The sequence below is a fragment of the Protomyctophum bolini genome (genome assembly GCF_963924005.1).
Source record: "Protomyctophum bolini genome assembly, chromosome: 20".
Lineage (NCBI taxonomy): Eukaryota > Metazoa > Chordata > Actinopteri > Myctophiformes > Myctophidae > Protomyctophum > Protomyctophum bolini.
Genome location: NC_137881.1, coordinates 29,669,494 through 29,684,711, shown reverse-complemented (window position 1 = coordinate 29,684,711; position 15,218 = coordinate 29,669,494). Strand labels below are relative to the sequence as shown.

The 15,218-nt window shown below is 48.3% G+C and overlaps 1 protein-coding gene across 1 annotated transcript in view; it reads left to right on the top strand.

Annotated features, from left to right (window-relative positions):
• Nucleotides 1-8,232, top strand: part of LOC308335746 (uncharacterized protein) — a 56,348-nt gene extending 48,116 nt beyond the window's left edge. Inside the window, exons 4-10 of the mRNA XM_080792919.1 lie at nucleotides 156-256; nucleotides 1,320-1,403; nucleotides 2,853-2,914; nucleotides 2,998-3,087; nucleotides 3,884-3,938; nucleotides 6,407-6,601; nucleotides 6,705-8,232. Coding sequence (XP_080649045.1) covers nucleotides 156-256; nucleotides 1,320-1,403; nucleotides 2,853-2,914; nucleotides 2,998-3,087; nucleotides 3,884-3,938; nucleotides 6,407-6,601; nucleotides 6,705-7,541 — 1,424 coding nt within the window. The 3' untranslated portion in view covers nucleotides 7,542-8,232. The remainder of the gene's footprint in view (nucleotides 1-155; nucleotides 257-1,319; nucleotides 1,404-2,852; nucleotides 2,915-2,997; nucleotides 3,088-3,883; nucleotides 3,939-6,406; nucleotides 6,602-6,704) is intronic.
• Nucleotides 8,233-15,218: the final 6,986 nt, after the last annotated feature.

Below are 15,218 nucleotides of genomic sequence, written 5' to 3'. Positions count from 1 at the left end.
AATTCTATATAGTTACGCATGGGAAGTTAATAAAATCCAAGACTTGTTTTGGTCTTCTTTTGTTTCTGAGCTTTTCAGGATGTGCAACATTAAACTAAATAAATGTATGGCATTATATATGTGTATATATGTTAAAAAGTCTTCTTTTTTAATAGATGGAAACCTCTACATTGTGATGGATCATTGCCTGGGTGGAAATCTTGCTCAAAAGATTCAGGAACAGAAACGCTCTGGAGGTTCATTTGAAGAAGACCAGGTATTGCTAAAATATACATATTTGTACAGTATTATACAGTAATTGCTGTCAGGTCGAAAACCCCTATCTCCATCGTACTTTCTGTGTGTGTGTGTGTGTGTGTGTGTGTGTGTGTGTGTGTGTGTGTGTGTGTGTGTGTGTGTGTGTGTGTTACGACTCACTGAGTCTAGGACGGTTATGAGGAAAAATAAGGCAAGATGGTATATGCCAAAAGTTGTTTTATTCCTTCTAGCTTTAGATGGCATACGGAGTGAAACAAAATAGTGCAACACACGTGAACAATGTGAGCAGGCTGAGCAGGACCATAAAGGAAAGAGAGTAACAAAATACCCTAACACTGCACCCTATACTAAACCCCCCTCCCAATACTGACTATCTGACTGGTGACAAAAGAAAACGCTATCTGACTACTCTATTCTTATGCCTACCATCAAACAAAAGTACATGTGAAAGGTGCCTGCTTAACGAGCTATAAGGTGATACAGTGGAATACTAATATAGGGAAAATACTACCTGCTCGTGATTCATAGTTTGTATGAAAGCACTTCACGTAACAGTTCTCTCTTAGGAGGTTTGTATATATACACTGGTACAGATTGGGACACTCTTCCCTGCACGGAGGGCGCGCTGTCACTTCCCTACTCTAGCGACACACAAGACAGTCTGACAGCGGCCTGGACCGCAGTCTTCAGTTAGCCTTTATCTCATCAGGTGGGACAGGGTGGAAGCGCTGGTTGGACGCGCAGGATTGGGAGTAGGCGGCCAATGGTGGAGCGTAGGGAACGCTCCCCACCAATGGCTGCGCACGGACGGATCTGCAGGGACGACAACACAGGGCGCGCGCACAGACAAACAGACATATAGCAGACCCGCGCCCCGACATCCGTAACTGTGTGTGTGTGTGTGTGTGTGTGTGTGTGTGTGTGTGTGTGTGTGTGTGCCACACATGCCACACAAGGAAATCTCTTCCTTGTGTGGCAAATGGGATGATCTCATATTGTATCAACATTTTGGCAAGCCACGTTATACACCGGTACTCATGCACTTGTTACTTTTTTAACAGATACTACAGTGGATTGTCCAAACTTGCATGGCTCTGAAATGCATTCATGAAAGAGGTCTGCTCCACAATGACCTCTCAGTCCAGGTACCACACATGCACACACCTGCACACACACACCTGTACGGAGCACGCACACCAGAAACGAATAGTTTTCATAATCCTCATGGGGGCCCATGCCTGGTTTAGCCAGGGGAGGGCGGTGTTGGACAGTGTCTTGACTGTCTTCAGTGTGGTTGGGTGCAGTTCCCCGAAAATCCTCATGGGGGCCCTGGCCCTCCGGCCCCCACAGACTCTATGGCCCTCATTTATCAACCGTGCGTACGCCAAAATATGGGTGCACGCCGAAATTACCGACATTTTCGACATTTACCATTTCCGGCAAAGCTTGAAATTGAACTTGACAAAACCCACGTCTGCTCCGCAGCTGGCGTACGCTTTTTCCTTGGCTGTTTTTCTGTCTTACACAAGCGGAGCAGCATTGTCTGAACTGCTGACACGCTGTCACACACAGGCATCTAAACATGTTTTCACTCCTAAAATGTTAATATAAAACGGTATGTGTATGTAAAAAAAAAAGGGAGAGATTTCCAACTTTACAAGTAATTAAAATCGTGCAATTAAAAAACAATATAACATGTTTACAATGTATTCGTTTGTGCTTAATCAAACAGTGCTTTACTGGCCTTGTTATGCAAGCGCACTTGTGAGATGATTTTGGAGCGCATGCGGTGATGCAGCATATGTGATTATGATATTATTTAAAAAAAGGCATAAATGGACTGCACGCCTTTATTTCCAAGTGACAATGACAAGCATACAGCTTGCCTATTTGTAGTAAGTACTAGCAGGCTATAGGCGTAAGGGGCTTAATTATTCACCATTTAAATAAGTGCTTAGACAGGTTTTGACAGTTTTGACAGTTCAGTTAAAAGCAAGATAATTTTCGGGGGTCGGACTCGGGAAGACGGGACCGCGGCGTGCGTCGCCAACACATACCAGCACACATGCAAGCGGCAAGCCTTCATCCATATGTTTATGATTCGTTCATCAATGATCAAATCACTACATAAACGTTGATTATAACTGCCTTGACCGCGACATAATAATGAATAATGAATTGCATTTTTATAGCGCTTTTCCAAGTGCTCAAAGCGCTTTACAATGGTTCATTCATTCATACATTCAGACATAATAGCCTATCTCTCATGCAGGCATCACTGAGTCATCCACAGGACTTTAATATCACAGCAGTGCAGTATCACGCCTTCGCCGTGCACTGCGCACAAATGGGTAAAATGTATATATACACATGCACACACACACACACACAGACCAGGAAGGAGGGGTCATTACAACCCCCCAAAGCCACTTCACATTATGGTGTGATTGTTTTAAATCATCTTTCAACACAATTTAACCCCACTACACCTGGGTGGATAAACAAATTACTTTACGGGTGATATGCTACAACATTTACAAGTGACATGATATGGTTTCACAAATTTCACAGTCTTCTCTTTTGTCATGTCCCAGACGATACTCCTCACAAAATTTGGAACCATACGCCTGGGAGGCTTTGGAGAACTCAGTGAGAGGTATTTGTACAAAATTCAGTAAATTAAAAAGGGATCTACTCATTGATTTAATTACTATGCTAAAATTATACCTCCTCCCACAGATTTAATGATGCGAACACGGCTCCCTCGCATGCTGGCTTAAGTTACACGAGTCCTGAAAAATGTCATGACATGACATACGATGCCAAAAGGTAAAGAGAGTCTACTGTATATATCTGTTTATGTTTGGTTTACAGTGTAGACCAGGGGCCGCCAAATCTTCGTGTGATATACGTATACGGTACTTATTTTTTACATGAATCCTCAGAATAGGGATGCGAGAGTTCAAGGGTGAACTCTAGCATATCCCTATTCTGAGGAGAACTGTAATGACATTATTGGATGCAGGCGCAGGTTTCAAAGATGTTTAATAAATCCAGGCAAAGCGCGTGTGTATAGTCAAAGGCAAAGTTAGAAAGCAACAAACACTGACAAGCTATAAACGGATGGGACCGTGTAGAGTGGCTAGTGCAGGCAAACAATACTGACTAAAGTGGAGTGGCACAGGGGGTGATTATATGGGTGTGGACTAATGAGGAGCAGGTGTGTATAGTTAGTTTAGTAGGTTGGAGATGATGATCTCTGGAATGAGATTTTGTGTACCGGTAGATGGAAAAAAGAGAAGACTACTGTAAGTACATATGTAGTGAAAGCAGGTTGTCCAAGTATTGACGGTTTAAGTGGTTAAATGCCTGAAAATACACATTAACGTGAATCCAACTGATAGTGCTGTCAAACAAGTCTATGAAGCGATATATTCAATCTATATGAGAAATTATACGTTCTACAATAGAAATTGCAGGCTCCCTGCTTCATCTTTCTCCCAGTTAAGGGGTCCTTTGCCTGAAAAAAGGCAAGGAATATTATCAAGGAATATTACTAAAGTGAATATTTTTGAAAGGGGCCATTTTAAATAATACTGACTTTATATATGTTTTTGCCTTACAGTGATATCTGGTCTTTAGGCTGTGTACTGTATGAACTTTGCACACTGGATATGGCAGTAAGTGGACCATGAATATTTTCAATTTAATTATGAATCATGCTTTATTTATGGGATAATGTTTGATGGGTATTCTTTTTTATTTTATTTTATTTTTATTTTTTTGAAAACTTGTATTGATCATTGTCACATACATACATTTCAGACATCAAAAAATAAATTACGCATATAGGCCTACATACCAAATAAATTTACCCTGCATTCAAGTATCTGCAAAAAATACAAAAAAACAGGACAACAGGAAAAAAAACCCATCAGATTTACATTTCACTTTATCTTCAACCATTGGTCAGGGCCATAAATCATACAGACCAACAATATATACAGTATTTTTCCCTGGCATACTTTTCACCTCTGTCTAAGCCATGACAGAAGGGCCGGGGGGCCCTCGAGAATTTCATATAAGAGAATCTCTTCTTCCTTCAAGCCAATCGACATTTCCTTGCATCAGTGCTGCCCCCCTTCTCCTTCAGCGGGCAGTTTGAGAACTAGTGTGGGTTGTCGCCCAACTTTTCCTCTGTATACAGCCATAACACGGCATGCGCGGACAGTCCAGTTGCTCATGGTCTACATACTGTTCATTGCACCAGCACCATGTTGTATTCCTCCGGGTCTTCGAAGAAACCTCCCCATCCAGAGGGAGCGGCACAGCCTCGGCCTTCGCTGGGGCTACTTTCCCCCCACTTGGCGGAGGTCGTTTCTTGCTCCCCCCCTCAGCTTGAGGGGCAGGCGTCCTATCGTCCTTTCCAGCCTCTCCAGGGACAGTCTTTTGCGTCATGTGTTTTAGACAAGCAGGACCTACAGTTCTTTTCAACGTTGCAATTTGCTTCTGTATGTCCTCGCCCTCTGCACTTTTTGCAGAAAGGAGGCTGCCTTATATAAAAACAGTACCCCCTATCTGCCCCGATGGAAAAAAAGGCTGGAGGGTGAACAAGACAGTCATAGCCATTCTCATCAGTCTTTAGCTTTACTGTGAACTGGGTCCTTCCTGTCCAAAAACCCAAACTGTCTTTCTGTTTTCTATGGGGGGCCAAAACCTCCCCATAGTTCTCCAGAAACCGTACAATGTCTTTTTCCGGAACATGTGGGTTGTACATGTGCACCGTTATCAGTCTCTCCTCCATTTTGTGCAAGTCTTCTATTTCAAAGAAAGACAAAGGCTCCTCACCTCCTCTCCTTTTGCATTGTCCAAATGCTCTTTCCGTCAACTCAGAGCTTTGAAAAGTCACTTCCCATGCTCTCTCCCGTGGATTCTCTTGAAGGCACAAGACCTCTTCCACCTTCATTTGTAGGCACTCCAACAAAACTTCCTTCCCGAACAGCCTCCTCTGCATGATCGGTGCATCAGTCGTCCTCCAAACGAAGCGTAGCGTGTTCTTCCTTGGTTCTTTCTGTCGTTCGGCCATCTTTTCTCCAGTCTCAGCTCTAGCCGGTGCCATCTACAGTTGGCGGTCGTTCAGCAAACAAAAAATCTTAGAAATATTTTAGCACCATGCACCGCTCGACTCCAGATATTTTCTCGTTCTCTTTCTGCTTCTCAGCTCACGTCCACTCCTCAGACTCCTGATCTTAGCCAAAAGGCAGAGAAGCGATGTTTGATGGGTATTCTTTTTTAAATAACCTAAACTTTATATAATTTAACTAATGAAATTTGAGGACGGAATGCGCCCTCAGATATTGTGCCCTACATGTGTCATTCTGCGTGGTTGACTTAGCATCGCATAGTGAGTGTGCCACATGTGCCAATATAAGTGGCAGAGGGAGAGTTATGTCATCAGACATTGCGCAACACGCTCATAATGAGATTGCCCCTTCTCTTCAGTGCCTGGAGCAATCGATCGGAATTGCAACACGGGCATTGACACCGCAATCCAGCGTGGTTGCCTATGTATAGACACTATAATACATAATTGTGATGTCACCGTATACTGTCCAATCATAATGACCGGATTTGACTGAGGGAGAGTTTTTCTCCTCTGGTGAAAAGCTGGAGGTTTGCGCGATGGCAGGCTCTCAGTCAAATCTGGTCACAATGAGGGCAAAAAGTGTTATATAAATAATCAAAGTAAAAATCATTCGTGAACCTGAATGGTGCTAATAATTTCTACTACTACTTTGGGATGTTCAGCAGTACAAATACACACCACACAACCAAAACTCTGCACATACTTTGGGTATGTCATATCCCTGAACGGGTATAGGCTACTATGCCTACATTATAAATGACAAATAATGTTTTTTCTTACAAGAAGATACTCGTCTCAAACTCAAACAAAACTTGAATGCCACACACTGACTCAACACAATTCAGAGTGAAACAAACCAGTGTTCATGGTGCAGCTCAACGGCAGAGTCAACCATTGCTTGAATGGTTTTGTAGTTGTACAAATTGCATGGACTGTACCTCCTTTTCACATTTTAAAAACATAAATGCATGCTTTTACTATCTTCAAACTATTTCCAAACAGTTCGCTGAAAACACACCAATCCTGCTGATCCGCAAAATATTGGGAGCAATGGGAGAATATCCAACGCTCCCACGGACTTTCTCCCTAGACCTACAGGAACTACTGAAAGACATCTTCCAGAGAGACCCTGGGTCAAGACCTGCAGCCAGTGAAATACTGGGAAGGCCTTTTATCCTGGGTTTCCTCATAAGAAAGGTTTGTTTATCTGTCAGCCTTCCATTTGTCTGTCTTTCTGTCTCTGTCAAAGCCCCTCATTCCTCTCACCAATACAGCAACGCTTTCTCTCGTCCTCTGTCAGACGAAAGCAACTGTAGAAGACCTTCAGGCCAACTTGGACAAGCTGAAGACCTTGGCTGACGGTCTGGAAAGAGTGCACCAAGGCACCACCATCGGCAGCCTGACGGGCGGTGTGATCGGAGCAGCAGGAGGCATCACCTCCATCGTAGGTCTCATTCTGTCCCCCTTTACCCTGGGAGCCTCTCTCATCGTCACTGGAGTCGGTGTCGGTGTGGCTGTAGCCGCCGGTGCCACCGCCGGCGCGTCGAACATCACCAAGATCGTGAACGAGTCCAGTGATCGGAAGGCCATCAGAAGCATCCTCAACGAATTTGGCGAGAAGATGAAGTCAGTGGTGTTGTCTCTTCAACACATCCACAGCCAGGGCTTGAAAAGGCAGAACGAAGAGCTGCCTGACTCAGAGAGTGCCATTAAGAGGTGTGCGAGGATCGGCACCGGGTTCGTGAGAGGCTTGGGTGGAATTGCGGAGCTGGTGCGACTGGTCCAAGTGGTCCAAGTGGGCGAAGTAGCTGCTCAGTCAGCCAGGCTAGGACTCCTTGGGGCGGAAGTGGCGACGGGGGTGCTGTCTGGTTTGTTCATAGCCGTCGATGTCTTCTTCATCGCCATGGACGCCAAGGAGATCCACCACATCCGGAAGGCACAGGCGTCGGAGGCTGCACGTGAAACAGGCAGCATGGCTGACTCTGCTGATTTACTGCCCAATGCTGATCTAGCCAGAGCAAACATCAGATCAGTGACCATGAGATTTGTCTTGACAATCAGGCAGGAAGTTGAAAAACTGCAAGAAATCGTGAATGAAGTGAAAGAGCTCACAACTGAATTCCTTCTAGGTATATAATCTCCTAATTGAAATGCACTTGATTGATTTATCATTGCATTTGGTTGGTTTTCACTGTTGTCACTGTTGCGCAGCCTAACATACATGTGTACATATTAACTGTATATATGATGATTTTTTGGGTGACAGTACAGTACAGTACAATAGAGGGGGGACCCCCACACGGTAACTCTGTCATTTCTCAACCATTTCATTCTTCTTGTTATCGCCTGCCTTTAATAACAGTTTACACCTGTTTCTCCAGTCACATAATGTACTAAAGGTATCTATGCGTTACAGATCCTGTGTGGGGTATCTTTGGGGGATTTTAGCGTGCATAATGTCTTCAACACGCTATCACAAGGTATTTTATGGTTCGTTTGTATTGTACACTTTTGGTGTAGTTTTACACCGTGGTTCCAAAGTCATGGATTGATTTGGTTTTTAATTATATTTTGACACTTGCTTTGGCAATGTAAACGTATGTTTTCTCATGGCAATAAAGCTCCTTTGAATTGAATAAAATAAAATACAATAAAAATTGAACTGAACTGAAGTATTATTTAACCAAAACATTATGCAGCATTCATACACAAGTTACCACCAGTCTCTTATGAATCGATGTGAACACTATGGTTCTTAGTGTGTTCTCTGCGTTGTTCCAGTCTGTGTTTTAATCCATGAAATTGGATTATGCAGCTTGATCATAGTACTGTATGCATAGAGTATTAAAAGGATAGAGACTAAACTAGCGCGAAGCTCCGCCCCCTCCGCTATTCATGTCAGTGGAAGTTGCTCAGTGGCGTTTTGAAGCACCCGGAAGGCTGCCGGAAGTACCGTCTATTTCGCTGATTCAGCATTTCACTTCCGCATTTGGACACCAAATTTTGGTGTCCAAATGCGGAAGTGCACCCAGAGTGCACCTGGGCTTTACATTGGGCGCTCGGTTGCACAGGGTTATATTAATCAGCTTAGCAAGGCTGCTCACTTATGGGAGTTTGCGCCCCCTAGCGTAAACACAGAAGCATTATATAAACTCACAGACAATTTTGGCTGGGACTTTGAGACGTGATGACGTTGAGAACCGCCCACCGGTGCGCTAGTATAAAGCGCGTCAACGTCCCTTAGTCTCCATTCATTTGTTTCTTCTCATGTGTGTAACACAGCGCAAGCGAAGTCTCCCTAAGGTTTAGCATCTGAGTTATTTCCATAAGGACGAGAAAACTTCTCGGTACCGCGGAAACTGCTTTCCTAGAGGCTTCGAGAAGTAAAGAAAAACGGTAAGTCCGTTTTTCCTTAACCAAGGTTAATAATAACTTGGTGGGTAATGTAACTTGTGTGGTGGCTCGAGCCCTGCTAAGTTTCTTTACCCGTGTGACGGTCTTTGACACGGCTAGCAATGGCGTGTTTTTGCTTCCACACAAACTTCGGTGACTTAAGGTCCCGAACGTGTGACGGGCTAGAAACGGTCTCGACCCTTTGCTAGTTTCCACACGTGTGCCGGCATCGGTGGCTGCTACCCTAGCCCGCTGTAGCCGACACAGCGCACGTCCCGCGGCCCCGAAGCCCGTGACGGCGTGGTGAGCTGCACAAGATATAGTAATATTTCTGCTTAGCTCTCACGTCTGTGTTGACGGCCTGCTTTAACAGCTAGTGTAGCCGACACAGCGCACGCACGTCCCGCGGCCCCGAAGCCCGTGACGGCGTGGTGAGCTGCACGAAATATAGTAATATTTTTGCTTAGCTCTCACGTCTGTGTTGACGGCCTGCTTTAACAGCTAGTGTAGCCGACACAGCACACGCACGTCCCGCGGCCCCGAAGCCCGTGACGGCGTGGTGAGCTGCACGAAATATAGTAATATTTTTGCTTAGCTCTCACGTCTGTGTTGACGGCCTGCTTTAACAGCTAGTGTAGCCGACACAGCACACGCACGTCCCGCGGCCCCGAAGCCCGTGACGGCGTGGTGAGCTGCACGAAATATAGTAATATTTTTGCTTAGCTCTCACGTCTGTGTTGACGGCCTGCTTTAACAGCTAGTGTAGCCGACACAGCACACGCACGTCCCGCGGCCCCGAAGCCCGTGACGGCGTGGTGAGCTGCACAAAAATATAGTAATATTTTTGCTTAGCTCTCACGTCTGTGTTGACGGCCTGCTTTAACAGCTAGTGTAGCCAACACAGCACACGCACGTCCCGCGGCCCCGAAGCCCGTGACGGCGTGGTGAGCTGCACAAGAATATAGTAATATTTTTGCTTAGCTCTCACGTCTGTGTTGACGGCCTGCGTTAACAGCTAGTGTAGCCGACACAGCACACGCACGTCCCGCGGCCCCGAAGCCCGTGACGGCGTGGTGAGCTGCACAAAATATAGTAATACTTCTGCTTAACTCTCACGTTTGTGTTGACGGCCTGCATTAACAGCTAATAATAGCTCTTTTCTCGGCCTCCACATACAACGCCCCGCGGCCTTCTAGCCCGTGGCGCCGTGTATTCTAAACAGCATATAGTAATATTTCTGTTTAGCTCTCACGTTTGTGTTGACGGCCTGCATTAACAGCTAATAATAGCTCTTTTCTCGGCCTCCACATACAACGCCCCGCGGCCTTCTAGCCCGTGGCGCCGGGTATTCTAAACAGCATATAGTAATATTTCTGTTTAGCTCTCACGTTTGTGTTGACGGCCTGCGTTAACAGCTAGTAATAGCTCTTTTCTCGGCCTCCACATACAACGTCCCGTGGCCTTTCGAGCCCGCGGCAGCGTGGTGATCTGAAACGCGCAGCCTTGTGAAACTGATTGATTAAACTCGCAGTTACTGTTGTAACCAGGGTTATATGAACCAGCGAGCCTTGCCTGTAACGTGTTCGCCCACGAAGCCTCCACCTACGTGGCTGCTTGTAACTCTGCTCTTCGTTTCCACGTGCTTCTAAGCCTCGTGTGATGGCAGAGTCCCCGACCACAACCCGTCGCCAACGCCGCCGCGCCCGGGCGGACGCTCACAGCCAGTGCATACAAGGGGCGTGCAAGACCTGCAAGGGCCTGCTCGCCCATGACGACTTGCATGACGAGTGTCTCTACTGCCTGGGCTATGGCAACCTCTATTGCACAGAAGGCCTACACTGCCGCTCTGAAACAAGGAGCCAGGCACTGGTCCCCTGACATGGAGGCGCCGCTCTCCGACGCCCCGATGATTCAAACAGCATATAGTGATATGCCTGTTTAGCTCTCACGCTGTGTTGACGGTCTGGGTGAACAGCTAGTGATAGCTCTTTCCCCAGCTTCCACACACGACGTCCCGCGGCCCTTCGAGCCCACGGCAGCGTGTTGGTCTGAAACTTACAGCCCTGTGAAACTGATTGATAAAACTCGAGGGTACTGTTAGTAACCCGGGTGGCATGAATCAGCGAACCATGCAGGTAGCGTGTTCGCCCACGGAGCCTCCGCCTACGTGGCTGATGGCTCGGGCTGCTGCTTCGCACCCCACTGATGTGGCGGTCTGCGACTCAGCTATCGCTGCACTTAGCTTGTAAGAGCGGCCATTGAAGCGGAGGTTACTGACGTAACTAGGGCTCCTTAATCGGCGAGCCCTGCCTGCGACCTGTCCGCCCACGCCTCTCTTGACCTTACAGGATGAGGCGGCTGCTTGCAGCGGCATGCCACTTCCTGCCTGGACCCTCACTAACTCGGTCCCCCACAAGTGGGCGACCTTGTGAAACTGCTTATTGAAACTGGGGGTTACTCTTGTGACCATAGTTCTATTAAACAGTAAGTCCGCTTTCTTTACTAAGTTAGCACTAACTTGGATTGGAGGTTACTGACGTAACTAGGGCTCCATAATCAGCGAGCCCTGCCTGCAACCTGTCTGCCCACCGGACCCTCACTCTAACGTGACTGCCTGCCGGCTGCCATTGTTGGCGCTTGGCCCGGTAAATTGCTATTAGAGTTGGAAGCTACGTGCGTAACCGAGCTCTATAGTCGGCAAGCCCTGCCTGCAGCTCGCTTGTCCACGCTTTTCTTGACCTTGCAAGATAATAGGTTGCTGGCAATAGCCCGGCTTAAGTCCCACCTGAGTGACGTTCTCCTGTGACGAGACCTCTCTCTAACGTGACTACCTGCCAACTCGGCTCTTCACGGGCGTGCTACGTGCAGCTTCGTGAAACGGCCTGCGAGGACATGAGGTTACTAGCGTAACCGGGGTTTTGTGGACCAGCGGGTGCTTGTCTACGGCTTCCGTCACGTGTTTCCTGGCTACAGGAATGAGTGGCGACATCCGGCTTGACGGCTTTGCCCTGGCTTCCACTTAGACAATGCCGCCTCGGTTTCCCACAAGTGGGCGACCTTAGGAAACAGCCTGTTTCCATGCTGTGTGACGGTCTGTGATAACGGCCATAGATGGCCCTATTCTCAGCTTCCACATGCCTATGACACCGGCGAGCTTGGTCTACGGTTCCAGTCACGTGTTTCCTGGTCTACAGGGAAAAGTGGCTACCCCCAGCCTGACGGCTTTGCCCCGGCTTCCACCTAGACAATGCCAACTCGGTCCCCCACAAATGGGCGACCTCAGGAAACAGTTTGGTTTCCGCGCTGTGTGACGGTCTGTGATGATGGCTATAGATGGCCCTACTCTCAGCTTCCACGCGCCTGACCGGAAGGGACGCCGCTCTACCACGAAAAGGTTCGGAGCTGGCTTCAACCCCTCTGGCGCTGTGTCTACAGGACTGGAATCGTTGTGGTGTTCATCCTTGGGGTTGAACACCACCTCGAAGGGTAACAAACTACAGTTTGCCAGGAGACCTCCCACTTGTGGGAGCGTTCTGTTTTCGCAAGCGAGTGGTCAGTCAGCCGAGGTTCTCCAGGACGAGATAACGTCTCTGCTGGAGAAGAAGGCTATACGTGTGGTGTCTATGGACCAGAGCAACGCCGGGGTTTACTCCCGCTACTTTCTCGTGAAGAAGAAAGGGGGGGGGCATGCGGCCCATTCTAGACCTACGTGCTCTGAACGGCTATTTGAAAGTGTTTCGCTTCAAAATGCTCACGAGCAAGGCTCTGCTGCTCATGATGCGTCGAGGGGACTGGTATACAACTCTCGATCTCAGAGACGCGTATTTCCACATTCCCATCTACCCACCACACAGAAAGTTCCTGCGGTTCGGCTTCAAGGGACAGATATACAAATATCTGGTCCTTCCGTTCGGGCTGTCACTAAGTCCAAGGACTTTTGTGAAGTGTACACAGACGATGTGCTATGTCAACAAGCAAGGGGTCCTACGGTCCACCAAACTGCATGCGTTAGCACACAGGCTGACGCTATGGTGCGACGAGCACCTTCTTTCGGTCAGAGCCTCCCACGTTCCGGGACTCCAGAACACGGGGGCGGATCCGTTATCCAGGGGCCGATACCTCTACGCGGCTTGGTCACTGCACAAGACAGTGGCCAGGCAGATGTGGGGGAGGTTCGGCGAGCCACGAGTGGATCTGTTTGCGTCGGAAGAGAACAGCAAGTGTCCTCTGTTCTTCTTCATAGCAGGGACGGTTCCGCTAGGTTTGGATGCCTTGGCGCACCGTTGGCCCCGGGGCCTTCTTTACGCTTTCCCCCCGCTGTCTCTCATCCTTCCCACACTGGAGAGGGTGAGGACGCAGTGCCTGTCGGTGATCTTAGTGGCCCCAGGATGGGGCTCTTGGAGGTCGGACATTGTCCCTCTCCTGTACGATCGGCCCTGGCAGCTTCCAGTACGCAGGGACCTATTGACTCAGGCGGGGGGCGAGATATTCCACCCGCGGCCGGAAGATCTAGACCTCTGGGCCTGGCCCGTGAAAGGCTGAATCTTGGCGCGGAGGGTCTTCCCCAGAGCGTCATCAACACTATTCAGTGTGCGAGGACGCAGTCGACCAGGGATGCCTATGATTTGAGGTGGCGGTTGTTTGAGGACTGGTGTTCACCAGCTCAAGTGGTGCCTTTTCAAGCGCCAGTGAGGGTCGTTCTGTCGTTCCTCCAGGACCTCTTGGATAAAGGCAGAGCCTTTAGTACTGTCAAGGTGTATCTGGCTGCTGTCTCTGCCTGCCACATCGGTTTTGAGGACAGGACGGTGGGCCAGCTCCCGCTGGTACGCCAGTTCATGAAGGGAGCTAGTCGTCTCCTTCCGGTGACTAAGTCTCTGGTCCCTTCATGGGACCTTGCTTTGGTTCTGGACTCTCTGTCCCGACCACCGTTTGAGCCCTTGGAGGGGTTGAGTATGAAGCTATTGTCGCTGAAGACAGCGTTGTTAATAGCTTTGGTGACCGCTAAGAGGGTCGGTGATATCCATGCGTTGTCCACGAGTGCGGAATGCATGAGGTTTACTGGGGATGCTAGGGTGGTCATGAAGACCAATCCGGCGTTTTTACCTAAGAACCGCCTGGCTACCCCGGTACCGATGGACCTGGTGGCGTTCTGTCCGCCCCCCTTTGCCTCTGAGGAGGAGAAGAGGAGGCATAACCTCTGTCCGGTGAGGGCATTGAGGTTGTATTGGACAAAACTAAGGCGACAAGGAAGACTACACAGCTGTTTGTCTCCTGGGATCCCAAGACTGTGGGACTGCCTATCTCGAAGATTAGGCTTTCCCAGTGGATCGTGGAGGCTATAGAGCGGGCTTACTCTGGTAGGAATATGGTGCCTCCCATAGGGTTGAAGGCGCATTCCACGAGGGGTATGGCGTCATCCTGGGCCCTCTGTAGGGGGGTCTCTGTTCAGGATGTTTGTTCCGCTGCAAGTTGGGCATCGTCTTCCACTTTTGCCACCTTCTATAGGCTGGATGTGACGGCAGCGCCGATGGCGCATGCGGTCCTGAGCGTGGCCTCCAGTTAGTGGAGTGACTTGGCTCCCTGGGGGGACATTGGTCTTCTCCAGGGTGCTGGGCTGGTTGTTCTGTCGGCTCCTCTTAGGCGCTTATGACAGACCTGGGCCAGGTTGGCTTTCCCAAGGAGGGGCAGTAGTCCTTTTGGGGACGTACTGTGGTCCTTGCTCACAGATGGTACGGGCCCTAAGGGTCCAGACTTCGCGATGACAATAAGGGAGTTAATAAAGTCTCCCATAAGTGAGCAGCCTTGCTAAGCTGATTAATATAACTAGGGGTTACGTATGTAACCAAAGTTATATAACAGCGAGCAAGGCTGCTCACTAGGATTCCCTTCTTGTTGCTTGAGAAGAGAACAATTGTTATCGAATGGAGACTAAGGGACGTTGACGCGCTTTATACTAGCGCACCGGTGGGCGGTTCTCAACGTCATCACGTCTCAAAGTCCCAGCCAAAATTGTCTGTGAGTTTATATAATGCTTCTGTGTTTACGCTAGGGGGCGCAAACTCCCATAAGTGAGCAGCCTTGCTCGCTGTTATATAACTTTGGTTACATACGTAACCCCTAGTTTCCTCGTCAAGAATCCACGGGTCCGGCTGCAGTCCTTCCTCTTACCACTAGGGCCCAGCGCTTCAACATTGGAGTGCATAGCTGGCCCCTTGACTGTATGTCACCACGATAAAGGATTTGTCTCGTCTTCTATTCTGGCAGTTGGTCAAACAAGAAATGGTCTATAATCTCTACTAGTGCAGATTATAATCACACACCTATTTGAAATGGAAAGCATATAGGTTTAGACTATAGTTTAGCCATTTGTAAAAGTTATGAATGGTAATTTGCTTGGCTGTAATACAGTACGACAGTACGT